Source organism: Lithobates pipiens, unplaced genomic scaffold (genome assembly GCF_037356315.1).
Source record: "Lithobates pipiens isolate NorthernLeopardFrog02 unplaced genomic scaffold, aLitPip1_a1.2 Scaffold_19, whole genome shotgun sequence".
NCBI classification, from domain to species: Eukaryota; Metazoa; Chordata; class Amphibia; order Anura; family Ranidae; genus Lithobates; species Lithobates pipiens.
In genome coordinates this window covers 422320457-422346948 of record NW_027507764.1, presented here as the reverse complement: position 1 = coordinate 422346948, position 26492 = coordinate 422320457, and the positions used below count along the sequence as shown (strand labels likewise).

General features: G+C 38.5%; 1 protein-coding gene across 2 annotated transcripts in view; it reads right to left on the bottom strand.

Moving 5' to 3' along the window:
• The window catches only part of LAMA3 (laminin subunit alpha 3), a 247697-nt gene that overhangs the window by 30837 nt on the left and 190368 nt on the right, over positions 1–26492 (bottom strand). For both annotated transcript variants that reach the window (XM_077492578.1, XM_077492579.1), the window contains exons 42-59: positions 24913–25031; positions 24153–24233; positions 23862–23968; positions 23155–23196; positions 22539–22690; positions 21708–21818; positions 21133–21244; positions 19669–19830; positions 19363–19559; positions 18113–18229; positions 17568–17722; positions 16076–16217; positions 14892–14991; positions 13514–13630; positions 11387–11566; positions 7093–7232; positions 6237–6419; positions 4999–5150 (exon numbers count right to left, since the gene is read on the bottom strand). In XM_077492578.1, coding sequence (XP_077348704.1) covers positions 4999–5150; positions 6237–6419; positions 7093–7232; positions 11387–11566; positions 13514–13630; positions 14892–14991; positions 16076–16217; positions 17568–17722; positions 18113–18229; positions 19363–19559; positions 19669–19830; positions 21133–21244; positions 21708–21818; positions 22539–22690; positions 23155–23196; positions 23862–23968; positions 24153–24233; positions 24913–25031 — 2369 coding nt within the window. The remainder of the gene's footprint in view (positions 1–4998; positions 5151–6236; positions 6420–7092; positions 7233–11386; positions 11567–13513; positions 13631–14891; positions 14992–16075; positions 16218–17567; positions 17723–18112; positions 18230–19362; positions 19560–19668; positions 19831–21132; positions 21245–21707; positions 21819–22538; positions 22691–23154; positions 23197–23861; positions 23969–24152; positions 24234–24912; positions 25032–26492) is intronic.

Below are 26492 nucleotides of genomic sequence, written 5' to 3'. Positions count from 1 at the left end.
GAGGGAACACATTTAACCCCTTGATCGCCACTGGTCCCCAAAAAGTGTAATTTAGGGTCAGATTTTTCTGCCACAATGTCGCAGTCCCACTAAAAATTGCAGACCGCCACCATTACCAGTAAAAACAATTAAAAAAAAGTCCCTAAATCTATCCCATAATTTGTAGATGCGATAACTTTTGTGTAAACCAATCAATATACGCCTATTGTGATTTTTTTTTAACCAAAAGTAGAAGAATACATATTGGCCCAAACTGATGAATACATTTGTTTTTAGATTTTTTGTGGGATATGTAGTATAGCAAAAAGTAAAAAAAAATTTTTTTTTCAAAGTTGTCACTCTTTTTTTTAATTATAGCGCAAAAAAAATAAAACCGCAGAGGTGATCAAATACCACCAAAAGAAAGCTCTATTTGTGGGAAAAAAGGACATTCATTTTGTTTGGGTACAACGTCCGCACAATTGTCAATGCAGTGTCGTATTGCAAAAAATGTCCTGGCCATTAAGGGGGCAAATTCTTCCATGGCTGAAGTAGAGGATTTTGACTGTATAACAGCCTCCTCTTAGATTTAGGAATCCTAAGGCTCCATGCACATTGGAGCTCAAAAAAGCTTTTTCTGGATGCCAGATTGCTGGCAGAAAACGCTGGTTGAAAAATTTGCTTTTAACAGCGTTTTCTACTAGTGTTTATGAGGTAGTAGAATTAGCGTTTATGGGCATTTTTATTAAACATACACAGAGGACACTCCAAAAATCTCACAATGCATTCCCAAACTCCCACAATGCATTGAAAAAAATAGAACGGCGAAAGCTAATTAATGCACTTTTATCAGCTTTTTTGTGGTCAGAAAAACAGGACTTTGAACGCATTTTATGGCGTTCAGAGAACAGCCACTGCTGATAAAAGTTAAAAAAAATCCATGTGTACAAGAGTGGAGTTTATGGGCTGTTAAAAAAAAAACATCCAGACTCTAAAAAACGGTTGTTTATGAGCTCCAGTGTGCATGGAGCCTGAATGTGTACAGGATGTGGAAACATGGGCACAGAGGTAGGTGGAAATGCTACCGTTGAGCTTGATAGAGTTGCTAAACCCATCAAGTTGTCAACCCATCAACCATTAGCGAAAAAGTAAAATGCTAATGTAAGAAATTCTTTGTGCAGCCATACTAGTGATGGATGTTTAAAGAATGGCTTCTACATATTGCTGATGTTTTTTCTGTACTGCTCTCTTACTAATAAGCTGCAGTACCTAGTAGCACTAGGGTTGTCGGTTCAAATCCCAACCACGGCACTACCTGCACAGATTGCCTGTGTGGGTTTCCTTCCGCACTGTATATATGAATGTGAGTTGGGTAACTTAGATTGTAAGCTCTTTGAGGGCAGGGACTGATTTTAATGTACGATACATATACAGTTAGGTCCATATATATTTTGGGCTACTTCTTCGTTATTTCTTCATCAATTAAGCAGGTAAAGGGTCTGGAGTTGATGCTAAGTATGGTATTTGCATTTGTAATCTATTGCTGTGAACCTACATCATGTGTTCAAAGGAGCTGTCTATGCAAGTGAAACAGGCCATTGTAAGACTTCAAAAATAAAACATATCTATCAGAGAGATAGCAGCAACATTAAGAGTGGCCAACTCAACAGTTTGGTACATTCTGAGGAAAGAAGGTGAGCTCAGCAACATAAAAAGCCCTGGACATCCACGGAAGACAACAGTGGTGGATGATTGCAGAATCCTCTCTATGGTAAAGAAAAACTCATTCACAACATCCAGACAAGTGAAGGACACTCTCCAGGAGGTTGGCGTATCATTGTCAAAGTCTACAATCAAGAGAGGACTTCACAAGAGCAAATACAGAGGGTTCACCACAAGGTGCAAATCATTCATAAGCTTGAAGAGTAGAAAAGTCAGATTAAACTTTTCCAAAAAGAAACATTTAAAAAAGCCTGACCGGTTCTGGAAAAGCATTCTTTGGATGGATGAAACTAAGATTAATCTGTAACAGAATGACGGGAAGAAAAAAGTGTGGAGAAGGCTTGGAACACCTCATGATTCAAAGCATGCATCATCTGTAAAACATGATGGTGGCAGTGTAATGGCATGAGCATGCATGGCTTCCAGTTGCACTGGGTCATTGGTGTTTATTGATGATGTGACAGAAGACAGAAGCAGCCGGATGAATTTTGCAGATTTTAGTTTAGAGATATACTGTCAGCCCAGATTCAGCCAAATACAGCAAAGTTGATTGGATGGCGCTTCACAGTACAGATGGACAATGATCCAAAACACACTGCAAAAGCAACCCAGGAGCTTTTGAAGGAAAAGAAGTGGAATATTCTGCAATGGCTGAGTCAATCACCTGATCTCAACCCAAATGAGCATGCATTTCACTTGCTGAAGGCAAAACTAAAGGCAGAAACGCCCACAAACAAAGAACTGAAGACAACTGCAGTTAGAGTCCGACAAAGCATCATAAAGAAGGAAACCCAGTCTTTGGTAATGTCCATGGGTTCCAGAGTTCAGCCAATCATTGCCAGTAAAGGATTCCCAACAAAATATTAAAAATGAATATTTTATTTATGATTATATGTATTTATCCAATTACATTTGAGCCCCTGAAATGGGGGGGGGGGGGGGGGGCTGTGTATAAAAATAGTTGCAATTCCTAAAATTTGCACTTGATATTTATGGTCAACCCCTTGAATTTAAGCTGTAAGTCTGCCTTTCAAATTAATTTTGTTCTGATTTGTTTTAATTTTATTCTGGTGGCATACAGTGCCAAAAGTAGCCAAAAGTATGAGAAAGCACTGCATAAATTGACAACGCTATATAACTACCTGTAATAAATAAATAAATGTATGCAGAGAGAGAGTTTTGTACTACAGGCAGTATGCTGACAGCCATCATATATCACAAGGTGCTGAACATATACTACTTCTATGACTTTTTACTGAGACAAAACTTTCAACATGGCAATATAGCTGTATTTAAGCCAGTTGGCAACACTGTGTTTTGAACATTGTTAGCTCAAAATTAGGCTGCATTATGCTGGCCATACCAGGCTAATCTTTACTAGTGTTGCAACTATTCTGAGCATTGCTAGTTGTTACTGTCCTATACCGTGGCTGCATAGTGACGATTCTAAGTATGTGGTCAGTTGTGGGCCTTTACACTACAGTGGGACCAAAACGTTTTTGTTTTTTTGTGATAACGAATGTTACTTTTTAGAATTTACTGAAGACAAAAAAGAGCAATTTCTAGGAGGGGACATCAGTGAAGACTGTCTCCATCTTAAATCGGTAATAAAACCAAAACCAAAAATGATATATATTGCAATTAACCAATCATCAGATGTGGTGGCTGCATTCGTTTCCTTTTTTTAGGCTTTTTACCTCTGTTGTACCTGGTGATCTGGCCAGTAACACACCTCCTGTATTAGAGTGCCTACACTCTGGATGAAGGAGCACAAAGACACATTTGAAACGCAGTATTTTCAGTCCAGTAGGAGAGGGTAGTGTTTAATGTACTAGCAGATTTACATACACTAACACATTTAAGCTGAACTCTAGCTAATACTCTTTAAGCAGTTACAGCAAGAACATTTGTTTTTTCTTTTGGGATAACTTATTTAAGTTTTACATAAATAAATAAAAGCTGACCATTGTAAGCAACCCAGTCAGTGGTAAATGGTTTGTGTCAGCACTTTAACTGCTCTATCTGTATTACAATACGTTCTGTTAAAAAACAACAGACTTACTGCATAGATCATCAGGTGAAAATAAAGGAAACAAATTCTAAAAAAGAAAATGAATGCAGCCATCACACCTAAGAATTGGTGAGCTGCAATATAATAAATGTTTGCTTTTGGGTTTTAAAACCCATTTAACATTTCCTGAAAACAAACTGCACATTAAGGCTACCCTTAAAAGCAGTGGTTCTCAACCTGGAGTCTGGACCCCTTTGGGGTCGAATGATGATTTTCCAGGGGTCACCAAATCTTGGGCTATTCCTGAAACCTGCACAGCTCTCCAAGCCTTTTCGTGCCCACTTAACTGGGCTGTTCGTGGAGCCGGGGGGGCGCCCACTCAGCCTCTTCGAAGCCGCCCATTCAGTTCACAGCATAGCTGGGGGGCAGAGACTAGAGGTCAACTGACTAGTGAGGAATGTGAAGGGGGAGGGGCTGGAGGAGACCCCATCTCCTGATTATGGCATAGGTGTCACTGCTGCAAGACACAACAAAGTCGGAGACACAGTGAGTCACATTACCTGTGATTATAGATGCCATTAGAAGTCCCCACTACAGTTCTCAGATCAGCAGATGACCTTGATCAAGAGCACCTAAGTTGGCTGATCAGAACTCCCCCCAGCACTGCCACTCATCTCACCCCCCACCAGTACTGCCACTTATCCCATCTCCCCCCCACCAAGGATTAAGGAAAGGAATGAAAATAGAGAATACATGGAAGGAAGAGGAAAAGAGGGGGAGGAACAAAGAAAAAGAATAAGAAAAAGAGCAAGAAAGATGGCTAGAGAGAAGGATGGGAGGAGGAACAAGAAATTAGGATAGAGAGAGAAAAAAGGGAAAGAAAGGAGAACAAATAGAGTGGTACATCCTAAAATGTACCATAAGGGGTTTTAATACTGTACGAGTGGAAGGGACTCGGGGAGTGCTAAATGTCCGTGGGTTAGGCGTGCAAATTACTTGTCTTGCCTTGGGTGCTGACAATCCACGCTAGGAAAATAATTTTACTGTTAGGGGTCCCCACAACCTGGGAAATTTTATTAAGGGGTCATGCCACTAGTAAGGTTGAGAACCACTGCTTAAAAGGGAAGCAGAAGGGCTACATGAAAAGTTTGCTATAGGTGTCATGAATTTCACATTTTTTAATTGAACACATCACATCCCAAAAATGGAAACAGGTATGAAACAAAAGAAGAATAAAACACAAGGATGTAATAGTAATATTTACGCAAACCTGAGAGTTTTATTACCTTTCTAAAACAACTCTGTCCATTATGGCTTCCTCTGGTCTATTGACTGATACAAATGTGTCCACATTGACTTCTGCCTCATCGTTTCCCAGTCTGTACATACACTTCAGTTTATCATCTTCTACAGCAAGTCCTATGTAATCCTTTGTAGTCTGGACAGAAAATAAACAAACTTATTATCTATACTATGCACAATGATCCAAAAACAAAGTATGCTTTGGGGATCGGAAGAAAAAATTGTGGTTGATTTACTAAAGGAGTGGAGCATTTTCATTTTGGAATGTGAATTTACACCTTTGCTTAGTGAATTAGATAAAATTATATGAAAATTCACTTTGCAAAGAATACCCAAACATTTGCAAGGAAAGTTAAAAAAAAATATTTTTGCTCTGTAATTGGATGATTGAATGACTGAATTGGATTGGATGATTGAGGTCAGCACCATATTTAGGGTGTAACATGTATCATGCTTCTATGCACCCACCTCCTGCTGGCATCGCTCTCCCCTCTGTGTGACATCAGGTGGGAGATCGTCTTCCCACACCCACTGTCACTTTTTTTTCTTTAAAGATTTTCATTTTTAATGATTATTTCCAAATTTACAGATAAGTAGCCAGTTAATGTAGCTCAACCCATTAGATTAACACAGGTAGGGGTAAAGCATGAATGAATATAGACACACAGATTAGTAAAACAAAATGTATTCAGAGAAGCTCAAAGATGGCAACTCCTAGATATATCCTGTGAAGTCCTTAGAAGCAAATATCCATATTTGGGAACATATAAAAACCATGAAAGAAGAAGGGTAAAAGAATAGTCCTGAGAGGGTGGTCAACTCAAAACAGAAGCAGCCCAATGGTATATATCCAACCACTGTCACTTTTTAAAAACAGCGGGGCTGTGTGGGGCTCCGCCTACACAGTCGAATCATTCATTCACAGATTTCCATTGATGAAAAAAGTGCCGTCTGCCACCGCGGCTATGTACTTGTATTTTGAATGGGTTGCGAGAGTGCTGCTCAGCACACTCATATTTCATTCAGTCTTCCTCTAGCTTGCACTTGTTTTTTTTGAAAGGTGAACTTAGCCTTTAAGTGAAAATCCTCTTTGCTAAGCGAATAGCCTATATTTCTTTAGTAGATTAACCTCAAGTGTATTCATTTGCTTTATGATATATTTTATCAATAACATAAATTATATATAAGTTACACTTTCTACCTTTTTTAAATTGCTACTTACATCTTTGTTGCCCAGATACATGACAAACATGTTTGGAGGCAACTGCCGTTTACGACGGTCTCCTCGATTTTGTGGCCTTTGAAGAAATAATGACAGCGATGTGTAGGCTTTCAAATCCTCCAGGTTACTGGGAGGTCGCACCTCTACTCCAGAACTGCCATCAAACCTCATTGGAACTACCACCTAAAAAGAAACATATAATTAACTGGGCATGAACATCACCTATGAATACAGCAGGATCTACAAAAATCTGCAGTTTAGACACAGCATCAATACAATTTTCATTTGTATACACTCAGACTGGCTTCACACCATTCTGCTGAGGTAACATATGTGCTACTGCAGAGCATGGTACCCCAGCATGCTGGCAATAGTGTGTCATTCAAGTTAAATAGCACCCCATTGCACTAAGGCAACGAGCCTGAATTACAGCGCACCACAACATATAGCACTGCACTACCACGCATTGTGGTTTGCAGTGTCAGAAGAAAATGGTCAGGTCAGGCTTTTGATGAGGTGGGATGCGTTGGTAGCCCATTCCATATAAATGAGTTGCCTTATTGCAAAGCTTGCTAATGCATGGCATAACGTGTTAATGCGCATGCAGTAACGCACCACAGCACACCACAAAGTATTAAAGGTCCTATGGCAATTTTTCCAAAGCCTTTTTGTAAATGGTAATAATTACTAAGTTGTTACATATAATGATAACAGCAACAACAGTTATAGTAAATGATAGCTGTGACCATTACATGTAGAAATAATCACAGGTGTATTGTATGCTGATATTATACACTGATGCCTCCATGTGATTTAACAGTGTATGAAATGTTGCATATTAGAATATGGAACTCACCTTATTTGCAGCATCTCGGGCTTGCTGAATCAGCTCCCTGATACGACTGACGCTCTCAGATATATTTCCCAAAGGCATCAGATCATTGATGCGATTCATGGACTCAAAGACACCAGGCAGGCTGCCACTTAGTTTATTCACTATTATGTAAAAGGAAAAAACGAATATTTAGCAATTCAGCAGTAATCTGAAATACGCAGAAATAACTGTATTGGCAGATGATTTATCCTTTAAATGGAAATCCTACATTTCTTTTGAATCTCTCCTGCACTGGCTCAAAATGAACAGTACTCCAGGCAGCCCCCTTGAGCATTGTCATGAAACATCTAGCCCACTCTTGTTAACTAGTCAGTACACCCAAAACGTATATTACACAGTGTTAAGCCACTCATAGACCATTCGAATCTCAGACGGTTCCAGATTTGGACCCTGTATGGGCAGGCTGAATGTACTCAAGTAAAAAAAAGTCAGATTTTACATGTGATTATCCTTTGCGGCTGTTATAGCCGCTAGCAATAATCACTGTGTTCTCCCAGCGGGGACGGCTTTAGCTGCCACCCTGCTGGGAGAACACAGTGGCTCTTTGGGAGGGATTTGCCCATCAACTGATGGGGAATTGTGTGATTTTCTTTCCTGCAACCCAGCTAATAGTTAGATTAGCTGGGAATTATACAACAGAAATTTATTCAATGCATCTCTAAATTATTGAAGCCACCAGGTGACTTATGCCACTACACTTCAACTATGAGTGAAATATAATTTTTGTGTGGGCTGCACCTTTATAGGTAAACTGGATTATTGCAATAATATCATCCTTGTAATCTGTAACTGAAGCTTGCAATCCTCATAAAATGTGGAAGATGCTGTTACTAGGGTCTACAAGATTCGGATTACCCCTTTATTAAGATAGATCAATACAATGAAATGCTGTAATCCATAGCCATCAAGCTGTATAATAACAATATTCTGTACTATGGCCGCATTCACACTGGGTGAGTTCGGGGAACCACACCCACATGCACCTGCAGGTCATATTAGGACACAGTGGCTATGTCTGTGCAGCTACGTGCCCCAAAAGAGAACAATGGGACACTAGCCTTTGTGTGCATTACATTTGTTCTTGGGTTTAGATATATATGAAAAAAGACAGTCACTTCCTTCGCTAACAGGTCTTCTATAGTGAAGGGCAACAGCGACATCAGTATCCCAAGACTGGGTGGATGCTTCGTTCCTCAGATGGGGTAACCCCCCTAGCTCTGAGGAAGGGGGGGGGGCACCCCTGAAACACGTCAGTTTTTTACCCTGCAATGTGATTTAGCACGTTTCCCTATTGTGTGATTTCATAGCTCATTGAGAGTTGCTTTTTGTGAGTACCCACTTTTTATTGATTTTATCATTTATTAAGTGTCATTGGTAATGCACTAGGTGTGCGCACCTTCCATTTTGTCTTTTTTGGGTTTTAGATACACTATATATTACTAATATTCAGATTCTTAAGGTGGGGATAACAACTCTCATTGAATGGAGGTAGTCTTGTCAAACCAACAAGATAAAAAGTTCTATAATTTATTTACTTAACCATGTACCTGAATTGTATACAATTTCACAGACTCTTACCATTATCTACTTCAAAAGTAATGATAACATTGACTGTAGTCACCACATTTTTTGGTTTAATTTTCCTGTTATAAAGATCTGTTCGGAAAAAGTCCAGCCTTTGTTAATATAATGTGAAAGGTTTTCGCGATATCGATGTAGCCTGGAAGGACTGGAATGTGCACGTATGAACAATGATGACTTACAGGGCCGCTGTTAGAAATCATGGGGCCCCATACAGCCTACCTGACGGGGCCCCATTGACCCCGCCCACAACCCATCCTGGCTCCGCCCATAACCCCACCCCTGCCTCCACGCTGTCAGGGCAGGAGGCAGGAGCTGGAACATTTAACATTTACAGCGCCCCACCAATCATAACTGCATCTGAATGGGAGAGATGTCAGTGTTTTGACATCTGTGCCCATTCAGTTTGTGTCTTCATACGGAGCTTTCAATCAGGTCTGCATGAAAAAGGACCTAATTGCAAAGCTTGGGTGAAAGGTTATGAAAGGAGAGTGGTTTGGGGGTGGTAAAAATGCAGCTTGGCTATGTATTTTTACTGTCCCTTCCCCCATCACATGTGTAAAAGTAGCATCTCACTATGTGCTCATGGTCATTATCATTATGATGATCAGAGCACAGCAGGTGCTGTATGGCTCTGTCAGTGTAACATGACTGTGTGATGCTGACTTTGTTATGGCTGTGCTGAGTTATAGTCTGTAACACACAGTACAGTCATATATCAGGAAAGTCAGCACCACACAGTCATGTTACACTGACAGAGTCATACAGCACCTACTGTGCCCTGATCATCATAATGATAATAACCATGAGCACACAGAGTCTAGGGACTGCACATGCTACAATAGTGTGACCTGTCAGTGTGTGTGTGTGTGTGCAGGGGACTGCTTGCCTGTGCACCACTGCCATTGTCCAGATTACTCCTGCTGCTCTGTCTGTCTCAGCCGTCCCAGTGATAAGTCCCTCAAGCTGCAGCACTTACTGGATGAAGGGAGCCGTATAACAGTAATATCCATCCGCCGGAGAGGCATACAGTGAGCAGGAAGAACTTTAGTTTGTGCAGGTATACTGAGAACAGCATGCGGCACAGCATTGTATCCCTGCACCCGAAAATAGAAAAAAAGTCCCTCTTCTGCTTTCACCTCCTGGGCCCCTCTGGTAACCTGATGGGGCCCAGGAAATGAATATATATTCCTTATATATGTTAGTAATCAAGTGGGTGCAGGTTAATATAGTTATTTCGTTTTTTTTTTTTTTTTTTTAAGCTAGAAGTTAAAAGCTGCTCGGGCCCCCCCTGCTGGCCGGGCCCGGTACAACAGGGCTGGTTGTACTGCCCTATCAGCGGCCCTGATGACTTAATTGTAATAGTCAGCGTGGGCAGCTAGACACCGTTGAGTGGGCATGTGTACTGTGTGTTCACCACATTTAAAATGAGTGAGCGATTAGTAACAAATCTGCATCAAATTAGGCTTAAACATTCCACTACGTAATCTATTCAGGGATGAAGCAATGAGTTCAACGCAAATAAAAGTATGTCACAAACACTTCAAAGATGGTCGAGAATTTGTTTGAAAGTTATCCACGTTCTGGAAGGCCTGCAATAAGCAGAACATCTGAGAATATTGAACTTGTATAAACTGCAATCAAAAACGATTGACAGTGCGAGAACTAGAAGATGATCTGGGCATTCCAAAAACGACTGTGTCCAAGATTCTGATGCAGGATCTTGTGGAAGAGATGCTGGGAGAACTGTGTGACCTCCCAAGGTGCATACCTTGAAAGAGACTGAGGCCTCGGTGTCCTATGTAAAATGTTTCTTGTATCTTGTATCTTCTTCAATAAATGTCTCTATTTTTCATATTACATGGCTGGATACTTTCCGGACAGACCTCACATGTATATACATACTCTGTATATACATATACAGGAGACAAAGCTCTTTGTGCACTGGACCAAAAAGATCTCATTTGATATAGCAAAATATTTTGTGTTCAGGAGAGGTGAATGGAAGCAGACACGCAGTACAGAACACAGTTGTAAATAGCAGAAAAATGGTTAGGTGTTCAGTTCTTTATTTACAGAAGCAAAGGTTTAAAATACAGAGCCTTCACATAGGTGGACTGAACAAAAAAAAATATATCAGCCATTTTTGCTCAGATTGACTTGAAGGTTGTCTGAATTTACCCTCAAAGGAGGAATTTTGGTAAACCGATCTACTGCATACATGGTTTTGGATTTTTTGCCATACTTTAAGGGCAAGTTATGTAGAAACAAAAGTAATATCACTCTACTATTTGGGGCAATTTTCTTTCCCTTTTCAATTTCAATAAGCTTTTTTATTGAAGTTATTTGGATAAAAGCAACTAGTAACTACCAGAATAACAGTAATCAAAAATGTAAGTCTACGTTTGACTAAAACAGAAGTCTGTAAATATTCCAGATTATAAACTGCGAGAGTGGTCTGTAATTTTATGCAAAGCGCAGACCATTTTTCTTTAACTTTTTATCAAGTTTCCCAACCATGACCCAGTAAATGTTATGTCTGATAAATTAGCAATATGTACTTAAATTCATTATAATAAATACAGTAGTTTAAAGGAGCGAAAAACTATGTGGCTGAGGAAATGGCAAATACCAACTCTAACAAACTAACTTTTCTTCCTCAGTGTTTGCTTACCAGATTCGCTTGCCTCTTTCAGTGCTTCATTGAACATCTCATTTTGTCCGGCTGCAATTGTGCCCTTAAGATTATTTAAATCTTCTTCAATGGGTTTTAATTCCTTGTTAACACCATCAGTAATTGTATTTGCATTGGTAACTACGTTTTTGGCATTGTTGAGCATTGTTACAATATCATCTGAAATGTAGTAACAGGTTATTATTATTATTATTATTATACAGGATTTATATAGCACTGACAGTTTATGCAGCACTTTACAATGTGAGGGCAGACAGTAAAATTACAATACAATTTAATACAGTAGGAATCAGAGTGCCCTGCTTGTTAGAGCTTACAATCTAAGAAGGATGGTCAAGAGATACACAAGGTAATAACTATGAGGGATGGGCTGATGGAGAAAATAAATGTACAGTTGTTAGTTTAGGGGTCATCTCTGAAGAGATGATTATTTAGACTTCAGTAATACTTAGCAATTCTAAACCACATTTTAAGAAATTCACTAGATCTGGTTATTATTTTTTAATTAAAATTTCAATATGCTATAGTAATAGATTAAAGTAATAATAAGGATAGTAGAAGGTAATCCATATTTTGTGATTATTAATATTGAATGTGTAGTGATGTATAAAATATATGTAAAAAAAATGTTTTGATGAATAAAGATATAAAAAAAACCTAAAGTGTGAACAGTACATCATTCGAAGGCCTCACACAGGGCATTCGATTTTCTCCTCTAAATGTCTTTTGGCAGGAAAATTTTGCTTAAAAAACATTCCTAAAGCTGCGTATTGTATACATATTTAGAAGCCACAAGTGTTTGAGTGTTAATATAATCCACTTCCACAATATTAATTTATTTTGGCCATTGGAGTGAATGAATGCTCAAGAGCTAAATGCATTTAGCTTTAAACACGTTTTGTGTTTAGACACATTTACGAGCGTCAAGCTTTTTTTCAGCTCTAAAAGTTCTTCTCCTGAACACGTTAGTAATGGGGTTTTTTTTTTCAGCCTGTAAACGCTCATACTTCTGATACACCTGTGCATGGACACAAAGAGATGCTTTTACAACACCAAACGCCTGTAAAAGAAGCAGTTCTTAAGCCCTGTGTACATTAAGGCCTTTTACTTATCAGCCACTGCTGCCTCCCATCAGCTTTCAGTACCAAACAAAGCTACAGCACCAGTCTTGTAGGCAGTGACAAAAAGTAGCATTCAGGCACAGCCAACCTGTAGGCAGGTGCAGTTTATTTTCTCCACTGCAGGAGGTGGTCAACTCCAACAGCTCTGCAGCTGGAGAGGAAGCCAGGAGGAACCTGGTTCCTCTATGGTTTCCTGGGTCACTGGGGAAACATATGGTTGGATGGTGTTGCCCCATGTGCCTATAAAAGCCATCTTGGATCTGGCAGAGCATTTTTAGGGTTTTAATGCCTGGTTTTGGTGCACTTTATGCAGGGAAAGATACCCTGCACTAGCAGCAAGGAAAGGTCCCTGACAAGGTGGGAACGTGTAGGGTTGCATCTCTTCTGGACGTCTTCCCAACTGGGCACAAAACAGCCAGGCTGCATTCTGCCCCTCTCTACAAATGCTGTCATTCTGGCTAGAGCCTGCTCTGTAACTGGTTGGTTGGGTGTACCCAGTTGGGCGGTCTTCCCATCGGGATTGTTGTGAACTGTTGCTGCATTGCTTCAATACAAGTTTATTTTTTGCACCTGACTGTGTGAATTATTGTCTCTGCATCATGCTGCACCCCACCTACAAAACAATAAGGCAGTTGTGACTACTCACATATCCAAGGAAACACTCTAATGTCCTGTGCTTCTCTCCCACCAACCACAGAAACTGTGTTGCGACCACATGGTTTTGTCATTACACTGTTTGCAGTCCAAAGTTGTAAAACTGCACACCACTCACCCTTTCCATAGAAAACTTTATTCATCTATCACTAACACCGAGAAACTCCACCCAATTTGTCGCTCTGATGCATGTTTGCCCCCTATTGGCACTTAATCATAGAGCCACAAGCTCTACTATTACTATAGAAAAAACTAGCAGTTTATTGAATCTGCCTACAGTATATGTGGGGTACAAGTAGAATTCCTATATAGATACTTAAAAGTTGCTTACCTCTTTTGATGGCATTGATGCTATTTTGGACACCTGTGAGGTCACCTGACAATGTCTTCTTCTTATCTGTGGCCTCTGCCAGTTTGTCCTTTAGGTCTTCAAGCTTTGGGTTTACATCTAGGTATTAATTATAAAAAAGGTGAATTGACCAAGCTCCAAACGTGACATGAACTGACACGAAATAAATCTTAACATTTTGTATGTGCTTCTGTATTGTAAACTGTGTTAATAAAATATTAGAAATAAAACCATATATTTTATTTAGAAGCCAAGTGTGTAAGTGGTGCTCTAGAAAAACAAGGATTGAAGGGGCCACAGGTGAAAAACAGCTGAGAAACACTGGTCCAAAGTGCTTTTCTGTATGTGATGTCTGTTTTGCTAAACATGGTGCGCTGGTGATATCTTGGATTAGACGCATACTTTGGTGCCATCATCTGCCATTTCACCACATCACTCTACTTTGACTGGGTCTCACTGTTGTATGGAGTGTGTTGGACTCTTTAGGGTTGAATTACTAGAACTGGAGAATGCAAAATCTGGTCCAGTTTTATTTTGTCAAAGCTAAACTGAACAAGCTGAAATTAGAAGTTTATTGGCTACCATGCACAGATGCACCAGATTTTGGACTCTCCAGTTTTAGTAAATAAGTATTTATGGGTTCTACCAGTTCTCTTTTATAAAATGTAAATGTTACTTCTCTAACTTAAAAGCTGTCTAATGGCCATACTTGGAAGGATGAGGAGGTGTGAAGTCTGACACAGCCTAATGAGCAATTAAAACAAATTGGCAACTACCAAGGGGTTCATTCATCCAGGAGAACACCGTTGTCCCTTGTGCATTGCTGTCTATGTGGTAAGGTGAACTGCTTAGCTGGCCTGACTATGAGAAGCCTCTGAAGTGCCATAAGACATCTCGAATGGAAATCCTTGTAAATGCTGATACCCTCATCTCTACAATGACCCTGAATTTGATCTTTTGAAAATGTTCAGTAGTTCCAGTGACCACTATTTGTAACCCCCTGCAGCCACAACAATACACTGGATCATGAAAAAATAAATTGCATAGCACATAGTTCTAAGTTGCCACTCAGAAGCCATGTGAAAAGCCTTCTACATCCGGTGGCATTAAATAATATAAACTCAGATTATAGAAACGTGAGTGCACTTTCTGCATTTTTTACTGGACGATATCATCCATTGACCTTTTGATTTTACTGTTTTTATAAAGTTTCTGTTTAACATCTTGAGTTTTAAATAGTGTTTGATAGGTTTATAGCAGCTAGTCATAAGCAAATCACTGAAAACCTGTAAAACCAAATAACCCTCTGTTGCATGTAAAATCAAAACACACATTGGAAGCCGACCAATTCCAGCCATACCTCTGAGAGATTTTTGTGTTTCCTTTGCCTGTTTCAATAGTGACTCTGAGTTTGTAAGAGATGTCTTGGCTTTCCCAGGTAGATCCTCATTTTGTACTTTCTTAAATAAAAAAAAAAAAAAAAAATGTAAATTGTATTTATTACAACCAATATTAAATCATACATTAGCACCATGTAATTAATAAATATATGTTTAAAAAAATGTTAAATAAATGTGCTCTTTAGTCAAGTGTTTACTGTCACCGCCTGGTGGCCATATTCAGGAACTGCTGCTCCTAATATTCTTGAAGTCTCTTTTTGGTACTTAAAATTAAAATATATACACCTTGCTAAATTTGCTAAATGCTGTTTGTAGGGGAGTAGTGAAGTGAGGATGAAAACCCTGCTCACAATTTATGAAACTGCAGCACCATTGGTACTCCTGCTTGATTTTTTAGCCCGGTAATGGCATGTCAGACTGCTGCTCCCAAAAGGAACATAGTAGTCTTTAGCTTTTTTTGTTTGTAGTTTTGGATAGAGTGTGAAAGACTCAGATCTGCTGTCAAATGGTCTACAGTCAGTTGTCCCACTGGGAAGATAAGCACCCACAGGATGTCAGTATAGAACCAGATTACTAGAGTTGGAGTTTCCTGAATGCCACTAAAATGTTTTTTTTTGTGTGTCAGATTTTAACTCATTTGGTATCTTTGTGGCAACATTGTTACATGGAAATCTCTGTAGTGGGGCCACAGCCAGCAATTCCAACAGAGGTTCCAACCCTTTCCCGTTGCATATGATACTTATGGGACTTTTACTTTAACCTAAGCCTTAACCTAATATTTATCATGGTAAAAAAAAATTTCACAACAAAAATCACTGGAATAATGTCACAGTGTTTTAATTCAATAATGCAAAAAAATTCCGGGGCTAAATTACAGTGTCCAAAAGTCAACAAGGTACACAGTGCAAATGCTGCAGCTACTCCAGGGCCAGGGGCAGAGGGCCAATTGTGACTGTTGCTTAACTTTATTAACTAGATGTTTGCTCTTATTATATTTAGTACAGAATAAACAGCATTTACTTTTCCTTTATATTTCTTGTCCTTGCTATATACTATTATAACTATAGGTGGATTATAAAAATTTATAAAATTTACTTGTTTGGGAAAGAAAGATTATCCATAATTTAATATGCAAACCACTTACTGTCAAAGCAGAATCAGCTGCTGACTTTGCCTTCTTTGCAGCGTCTTCAGCAGCTTTCACTGCATTTATAATGTCGTCATAAGCTTTGGAAGCATCAACAGCACAGCGCACCAACTCTTCCTCACTTGTATTCCGTCTGATTCTGTATATTACAAAGCAACGGTTTCATGTTAAATTCAATGGTAAATATATATATATATATTTAGTACTATAACTTTCCAGGTTTATACCCTAGTAGCTGTTTGTATTAGGATGTGGAACAATGAATGACAAAGTACCTCTTAAGAGTGGATGCATCTGACTATTCCTAATCCTAAACTAAAAATCAGCTTCAATCAAAAAAAAAAAAATAACATTCAGGGAAACATTTCAACCATGTTACAGCCAAAAAGTGCACTCCAAGAGCCTTTAGACAGAAAATTTTACATACATTTGCATATAGTAGACAATGAAGGTCTTACCTATTAAATGCATTCCAAAAAAAGTAAATTTATGTTAACTTAGGGTACACCTTTAAAAGAGAAATATAGGATTTTTTTTAAATCAAACTTACCTAGCTGAATGCTGCATTGCCCCCCCTGCTGGCTCTAACATTTAGAACCGAACAATCAAACACTGCTGATTGCTTGGTTCTCAGAGCTCTGTGAGCAGAGAGCTGGTGACTGTCAGTCACCGGAATTCTGCTCTGCCCCCCACACTTATTGGAGGGATGAGCTGTGGAGGAGGCAGGAGCGGCCAGCTCAGGCTCTCAGTGGCTTGCTGAGAGGCTGAGGCAGGAGTCAGTGCAGGCATGTGGGTGGATCCCGACCATATGGTTTTGATGTTCCCCGAACCTGGACTGGCTCTGTGACATCAGCAGACAATGGGCTTCAGCCCACTGTCTGCTAAAAACAAGTCACAGAAATGCAGAACAACTGCACTCCTGTGAACAGCAGGAGAAGTACAGCCAAACAAGCTTTGGCTGTCCTTCTCCTTTAAATTATATTCACAACTCGGGCATCTAATGCTTTCTATTTTTACACAGATATGTAAATGTATATATCCATATGTATGCAAGATATTTTCTCTAAACGCCACTGTTGAAAGATAGGTCCACTAGAAAACTTGGCCCATTCTTAACTGTTCTATAGCATCAATGTAGACAGGGCTACTCATAACCTAGGAAATACTAGGATTGATTTCCTGAAGAGATCCAGCACAGTTACTTTGCAAAGGAATTTTCAGTTAGCTTAGTAAATGTGGGGAAGCTGTGCTGATTTCAATCATCCAGTCAGGCATGAGTAAAAGTAAATTAGTTTTAAATTGTCCTTGCACTTGACTGGGTAATTTTTCACTGCTTTTACTAAGCTAGTTGAACATTCTTATACATAGTGAAAATATACATGGCAAAAAGAATATTCTCATTTCTTTTAGTAAATCAGGGTCACTGTTTTCAATGAAGGATCATCATCTCATTTCTAAAGGTATGATATATATTTAGATGATTACTCACTCTAACAGCTGATTGGCCAAGTTCTGCAGAGACTTTGCATGGTCTTCCGCCATAATCACTAGAGGTTCCTTACTGGCTGCCTTGGAGAGGATGTTCACCTTTTCATTAAGCTCCTGCTTAGCTCCATCCAGCTGTGCTGCAAGTCTTTCATATTCCTATTCAATGTAAAAAAAGGAGTAAGAAAAGAATGAGAGGAGGAAAAAAAAAAAATACATAACTGAATGAAAAAAACTAATAAAAAAATATGATGCTGGTGGAAAACCTATAGTGAGCCACCTTTAAGGCATTATCATGATATTGCTGAGGAGGTGACTTTAGCATGCTTTAGGAGATGTTGCAGCTTGATGAATCAGGGATAATAGGCTCAAACCGCAAAGCTAACATGCCAGAGTAAGGATACTTATATTCAAATGAGGTGACAGATATTTTCAGATAAGTTCAAAAAGATTTAATAATTCCATTTTCATGGCTTAAAATTAAGCTCCTCATCACTATATAACTGAGCTTTATGTCTATAATTACACATACATAAACATATAACTTACCTCTTTACTCTTCTGCAGTAAACTTAACATACTACTGGTCTTCCCCAGGCTGGTCTCTGCTCCTTTAAGATGACTGGCTGCCTCTTTTTGTTGTTTGGTTAATTCAGCAACTCTTTTCTTAAATCAAGAAAGAATAATATAAGATGACATTGTATCAGCTGTTGGTTTTACTTGCTTTCTATTCATTTCATCTTTTTACATACCATAAAAGTTTTGGTCACAATTGAAAAAAGTATCTAAGCCCCTGTACACACGGTCAGAGATTTCGACAACCAAATCCGTCGGATTTTGTCCGTCGGATCTTGTCCGAAACTGTTGCATACACACGGTCGGACTAAGTTGTCGAAAAATCCGATCATTCAGAACATGATGACGTAATTTCATTACGATGGGACTACGTTCAGGCTAGTAGCCAATAGCTTTGATGTAGGAATTTGATCTGAGCATGCGTGGCACTTGGTCCGATCAAAATTCTCTACACATGATCGGAGTATGTCCGATCGAACCAGTTGGTCGGAAAATATTTCCAACAAGTTGGAAAATTGGGTCCGACGGATATTCCGACGGAATCAGTCCGATGCATACCACACACAGTCAGATTATCCGACAACACGGTCCGATAGGACACATTCCGACTGATTCTCAGACCGTGTGTACAAGGGCTTAGACACCAAGAAACAGTATCTGACCAGAAATCACAAAATTCAGTTTGGAAGTTAAATGAAAAATAAGTGTAGCATCATATAATAACAGACTCAGGACATGCTAAAATTAGTGAGCTTAAACTATAATTGACCATCATTAGTCATTTTTTTTTATAAATTGCAGCATTTGTGTATTTTTTCATCTAATGGACACCAAGGAAATACATTTAACACAAGGAACTGTTGAAATCATTAAACCTTCTGAATTGTGACATGCTAATGGGAAGGCATAGTATTGGGCTAATGTTTTTTATTCTTCCAAACGTGTCTTTATATGCAATATTTTTACTTTTTTTTTATTACAATGGATTTATGTGACCATTTTACATGCACATAATGTTTAGCTGAGATCTTTTTTAAAGAGTCCATACACTACAAAATGTGGTTACTCAATCTGTCTTACAGCTTGATCTATTGCTGCTTTCCTCAGATCTGAAATCATTTGCTTCTTCAACAATCACCCAAAAAATACACATAAAATTAAAGCAAAAAAAAGAACATTTGTAAGCCAACTGCAATAGCCAAGTCTTATTAACCACTAGTTACCTTAAGATCATCCAAGATAACTGTATTGTCTTTGTTGAGGTTATTTGCTTGTTTGGTTTGTGCTGAAGCCTCATCTAGAGCGTCCCGGAGATCATTTATTTTGGCTTCAAAATCTTTTATTGACTTATTGATTTCCTTTATGAGCTCCTTGTGCTGGTCAATATGCTTCTGGAACTGGTTTCTCACGCGGTTCAGTACTAATAATAAAAGGTATAGAGATAATTAAACTTCTGATTATAACCAATAAGTGTTGAACTCACTACCATCAAAAACACTCCAGTCATTCTTGCACCTTCCATTACTTACAAGATTTAGCTTCTTCTTTCTCACGTTCTGCTTCCACTTTCTGTGTGTTGAAGTTGCGCTTTCGCATCTCATTTAACATGCGTTGAACCTCAGCCATTTTAGAAGACACTTCTCCAGGACTTGATGGGTCAGATGGTCCACTTGCAATCTCTTTAATGAGGACTGGAAAATCACAGGAATACATGTCACCACATTTACTCAATATAAACATAACAGTGGAGTACTAAGTTCTTATAAATCGCATAGGAGGGCATGTACATAGCTGCATGTTGCCAAAGTAGCCATTACCTCTTATTCTGAGGAAGATTGAGATCATATATTTTGAAATGCATTATGATCTTCTGTTCACTAATGCTGTAATGGTTTTGGAGCTTTTTATTTTACATATCTATCTTTACATATGTATAACAAACATTTTATATTCCTAGAATTGTTTTATATTATTTTTATAGATTTATATTTTAAGTATACAATTAATTCAGCATGCATAACACTACCTTTGCAAACCATGTTGTGCTTTCTATCTAGAAAGTTTAGCACTGAATTTCTGCATGATTTTTGACAGTCTGCTCAACATGACTAATGAACAGTCTTATCTATGCCATGAGATTGGGAGGGCCTGTGTCCCTTCTCTTATTTATTCTTATAGTCTACATTCTGATATTCCCTGTTGTTAAGCTCTGTTTGTCAACACTGCAGGTTCTGAATGTTTTACATAGACCTTGCGTAAAGACGAATAAGTGTATACAGGAGTAAAATTATTCTTCATGGACAGTTTTGCAATATACATGTATATATATATGTGTAAACATTAATATAGGCATGTACACATGCGTATGAGCAGTAAATAAACTATTTTGTTTTATGGCTCTGTACCCATTGCTCTATTACTAATTTTTAGGCAGCTGTGTGTATGGTTTCATAGACTACAGTGCTTCTATATATGTATCATTGTGCAATGCGCAGCAACTGGTTGGGCAAAAATACAGTTGCTGTAAAAATTAGTTAAAAAAATGCAAACAAAAAATAGCTCTTTAATCACTTTAAGGCCTCTTACACATGGGGCGGGCTCCGTTGGAGTCCATCTGATCAGTGGGGAATCTGTCTGCTGATCCCCGTTGAGCAGGCGGATGGCTGGTCCATGTCTGCTCCTCTTATGTAGAGTGGGCACAGACACAACCCGCTCTCCTCTATGGACGGTCGGATGTAAACGGACTGCCTGCCGGTTTGCACCCAACTGCCATCTGATCTGCCAGTCTGTTTTTAGTGGAAAGGATCGGATCTCAGCGGGTCTGTTGCTATCCGAACCTCCAGAGAGGAGGCTGGTGGGTTTGATCAGGTGCGCCTGAAAAATGGTCTGCCCACTTGAAAGGACCCTAACAAAAAAAAAACAAGCTCTAAACATTGCATTTTATTCTGGGTTGCCAAAGCGGCTGTAATTCAGAAATGATGATCATAACATACTGTTAATGTTCTTCACGAGTACATCAATATTCAGCAGCATTTTGCTAGCGCTACGGAAAGTATCATCAGCATTTTTCATGATGTCTTCATACTTCTTAAAATTCATTTGAGCCTGAAATGAGAAAGAATGACCAATTATAATTCCCTAATTACACTGTTAAAGTGCAATTCTGGTAAAATTCTAAGGCTAAATCCACTCCCACCCCTATTCTAAGATTATTCTATCTACCCTGCAAAAGAAAAGATGTCTATGCTTACCTATTCTGAAGCTACTCCAGTCCTGTCACATGATCGGGTTCCAGTGCCGGCTTAGAAGCGAGGCAGCGACAACAGCTGCAGAGCCTGGGCGATTATATCACCCATAGGCTTACTATGGGGCATCTGTTTTCGCCAACCATTTGATGGGACCAGAGCGGCTCCAGAATAGGTGATTATAGATATCTTTTCATTTACAGGGTAGGTAGAATAGTCTTAGAATATTGGTGGGAGTAGGTTTAGGCTTAGTAAGAATTTGACTGGAATTCAACTTTAAATCTTTCCACAACTAACTTTGTTCCAGGCGTTTCATTGCTCACCTTTTCGAGCAGAGCTGCTATGTCCTGTTTGAGCTTGTTGGTGTCTTTCTCCACACTGTCCACTTTCTGTCGTTGACTTGTGAGTTTACTGTTATAAATGTCATACTGTAGCTGCAAAGGAAGTCCAACAAAATATGTAAATGTTTTTTTTCTGTATTTTTGGAAGTTTGTGTTTTCCACACCATTATATATATTTTTTTTAAGTTTTCCATATGTGTCCCAAGATAGTGATGCATAAACAGTTACTGTATAAAACAATGAAAATAAGAGAAAAGTAATTAATTCCTGTACTTCACTTCTTGTCCACAAACAGGAAATGAGAGGAAATTTCCTTTAGCTAAGGGGGAAATCCCCTCTTACACAGTTGTCAGCGGAACCGATGTTCCTTTACTGTAAAAGTTTGAATTTTCCATCACTTTCTATTCCACTGACAATAGTCATCAACACAAACAGATAGGATGAATTAACCCTATGTAGGCACAGATATAGCTTTTCTGAAGACTGTATTTAGTTTTTTAATTGTAAAATACAGATAAAAAAACAGCATATGCAAAATCCATTAGCAAACTTGTAAACTTTCAAAAAATTAAAACTATTAAAAAATGGTAAAAAATTAACCTACTGTATCATAGTTTTTATTTTAATTCAAACTTTTTTGAATTATCAAGTTAGGGCCGTTTGACAGACAAGCAGTTACAGTAGTAGCTCTTTTATCTTGTCTTTTTTTTTGCTAACAACAGATTCCCATAATTCAGCTGAAACACAAATCATTATAAAGTCTGTCTACCATGACACTCAGAGGTATAACCTGCACCACGCCATTGCACTTACTTTTACTTCTTGGATGCGAGCTTCCAGATCTCTGATCTGCTTCAGCGAACGGCTGGAGGTATTAAAGCTTTGCAGCCTGGCCTTTATCAGGTTGAGTTCATCTTGTACAGTCATGAGATCCATCATTAGAGCATCAACGCAGCTGTCACATGCTGTAAGAATATCAAATGTCAACATACAAATGGAATTTATAATGCTTATTGACACCATTAAACACCTACCTGCAGCAGCTATAATTCCCATCTGCTACAGCTGAATATACCCACCCTTTCTGTTTCACATACATTACCAATGGACAGTAAGGTAGTCAGTCTTAGTAAAAAGCCAATAGGAAGGTGGGAGAGGGAAGGAGTCAACATACAAATGGAATTTATAATGCTTATTGACACCATTAAACACATACCTGCAGCAGCTATAATTCCCATCTGCTACAGCTGAATATGCCCACCCTTTCTGTTTCACATACATTACCAATGGACAGTAAGGTAGTCAGTCTTAGTAAAAAGCCAATAGGAAGGTGGGAGAGGGAAGGAGTGGACAAGCTCCAAAACCATCCAGCATTTGGCCGTATTAGAGGGGAATAAGAATGGTTGTAGACAGAAGGCTTAACACTTACATTCATCATCTCCAGTGTCCTTGGGATCTTCATCAAAACATTCTGGAAAAAATAAAAACTTGGTTAAGCCTAATATGGTAAAATCACTGGAGTCCAGAAACAAAATGCTGGCAAAACACAGCAGGGACAACTCAATTTACTAACTGATTTATTTTCACTAGTTTAAGGGCCTTGTGTCAACAGGCTTTTGTTTGCTTCAGAACTGTTTCTCTTCCCATACAAATCAGTGGAAGTTCAATAACCACCTAAAGCAGCTTAACTACAGGTAACTGCACTTGCAATGAGTTCTGAATCAATTCAGAAGCATCTCAAACTGATGACAAAAGCACACTGCAATAGCAATTGCCCATCAAAGGTTATCAATATGATTGTCAGAGAGGAGTAACACTTCAAAGTTTTTCAGTTATGTGTGTAACTATCAGCTTTAGCTACTGAGTTCTGTAAACAACTTGCTTTTTTCATCAAAGCAGCCAAATCTAACTAAGAAAACATGTGAAAAGGAACCGAGAGTGCAATCTGCAGGCTTGGATGCATATATAACATATTTGACCTAAAGAAATCAACAATTTTTTTGCTAGTTCTAAATAAAAAATAAAAAAACATAAAAAAAAATGACTGTAACACAGGTCACATTATAAGTCCTCCATCTACTTTTACATGACATTCTCTATAACACACATTACAGAGTATATATGACTAGTTCTTACCTCCAGTTAAAGGATCACAGCTGCCCAACTGCCCATTATTACCACAATTACATGGCAGACACTTGCCACCCAACCGTAATGGATTGCCATAGTATCCTAGTGCACATCTGCACAAAAAATGAGAAGAAACCTTAGCATAAAATCTAAATGGTACACAGTATACAATTAGCTATGCATAAACATAGCAAAGCTGCCATGAAATATTTCACATATAAAGCCTAGATTACACTGCAAATTTCACACCTCTGTGTAAAGTACTGTGTCATGTAGCGGATTAGGGAGAATACTTACTCTCCACAGTTATATCCAGTATATCCTGGCTTGCAAAAGCACTTTAGATTTCTCCCACTACCTGTACATCCTGTGGCAAAGCTGAAAAAAAACAGATGCATGGTATAATTATTTTTATATTGCAAGCTATATAGTAGCATACATCTACAGCTATAAAGCAATTATGTCGCTGCCTGTCTTTCACTTAGATAAATACATTCGTGCAGCAATCTGTGTGTTGCACTAACATCAAATAATTTCAAGCTTATCTGTAAAAAAAAAAATCAAGTCAGTGAATTAAATACATTAATTTTCTTTCATTAAAGCAGAGTTTAGTGTCACTTTAATTAAAAAAAAAAGTCACTTTCATTTTTTAGCATTCAGCAGCAATGTCCCAGTACCAGGATGGGTGCTATGGAGCAAAATCTGGAAGTGATAGCATTTGCCAAAAGGGGTGGTCTTACCTAAAGTATGTGTGGGCTGATGTCTTGTGACTTACACTTTTTTATTAAACCAGCAAAATTTACTGAAAACAATACCAATTACAGTATGCATAGGAGTCCTATACCAATAGCCATACATAATAATTGCAGTTCTAGGCTTTGCAAGGTACGATCATGCATACAGATATGGACCAACATGTTTTTTTATTCAACAGTTCTCTACTCCAGATTTGGCCCTAAGCAACATGTGCAGTTTCCAGAAGTATTTATCATTTGTGTGTAAACTGTGAATATGTGTACTGTTTTCAAATTGCACTATTGTTAAAACAATATCTTACCTGTTTGAAAGCACGGGAAGAGGACAAGCACATAAGCTACATGACCCCTCTGCAGCATTCCCGGTGTAACCTTCTTTGCACAATTCACAGTGGTCACCTGCGGTATTATGCTGGCAGTTCTAAAAGTGTAATACAGAAGTGAGTTAAAAAAAATGTTAGGTCTGAACATACTATTGGATACTGTAGCCAAAGAGGCAGACATTTTTTTTCCTATCATCAGCAGGAATTTAGTCATCTCATAGAAGAATATTTAAAAATTGTCACCATGGTCTAAACAAGCTTAGTTATTATCTGGGGGAGGGGGGGTAGGTGATCCTAGCAGAGGGGTGTTCCTTTGGGTAGGTTTTACTAAAAGCTGCTGGAGCAGCTGTGCATAATAAACCAATCAACATCTATCTTGGGTTTGTTCAGTTAAAGTGATTGTAAGCGATCACCTTGTAAAACAACCCCTTTAGTTTAAAATAGAAAAGAAAGGCAAGAAATGAACTGAGAAAGCCATTTGAAATGGTGGTTAAAAATCTTCAACATTACTAAACAAGTCAATTGGATGTGATTAAGTACTACTAGTTATGGCAAGTCCAGGTGAATATGATTGACTAGTGCTAAATAAGCTATGAGAAGGATGAATTAAAACATTCACAGAAAAACTGTAAATTAGCTCCAAATTAGGCTCTACATTCGTATTATGCTGCAATGATTGACACACAGCGACACCATTACCTGGTTAAAGACTCAACTTATTGAAAAGCACTGTGCAGAAGGCACTGATGCCCCCTGTTTCTCATAGTGAATGGAAAAAAAGTATTTTTTACCCATGTTTAAAAGCTGAATATTGTGAATCCTTGCAGTTTCAATGGGAATACTGTATATCCCACTGCCTTTGCCCTCAGTGAAATATCTGCCTGTCTTTTAAATAGTGTATGCAATTAATAAATATGGCATACAAAAAGCTGGACAGAAAGATAGACCATCAGTGCTAATGCAGGAAATGTAGTATTCATTGACCAGCTACCTAGCTTTTATTACCATTATCTCATTATTAATATTTATTATCTGATTACACCAAAATATGTGCTTAACTTGATGAAAATGAAGAAGGATCAATGAAGATAAATGGGTCATATATATATATATATATATATATATATAAGGGTATTGTCTTGGGATGTATCTAAGAGGTAAGTTTCTATGAATACCAACCAAAAAGAGGCTTGTCTATATAGGCCGACTGTCTAATAGATAATGAATGTACATGTTTATGCAAATCACATGGAAGAAGGTAGGCAATGCAGTGAGACACCTCTAATTCAGGCATATCAGGGGAAACAAATGGTCTCACAAAATACCTTTTAGTCTGTCCAACCAATCTTTCTTACCATCAGCATAGGTGTGCACAGCCTATTGCATTAGGGTTTGCACCCCAAAGCTCGAATACATACGTGTGTGTCCATGTTTATATATACTGACAGTGTCAGTAGGGCAAAGATTGGTGTCGGTAGGGCAGTGGGTGGTGTCAGTAGTTTCTATTTTGAGTATTTTATTTTTTTATTATTTTTTACAATTTTTTATTTATTTTTTTA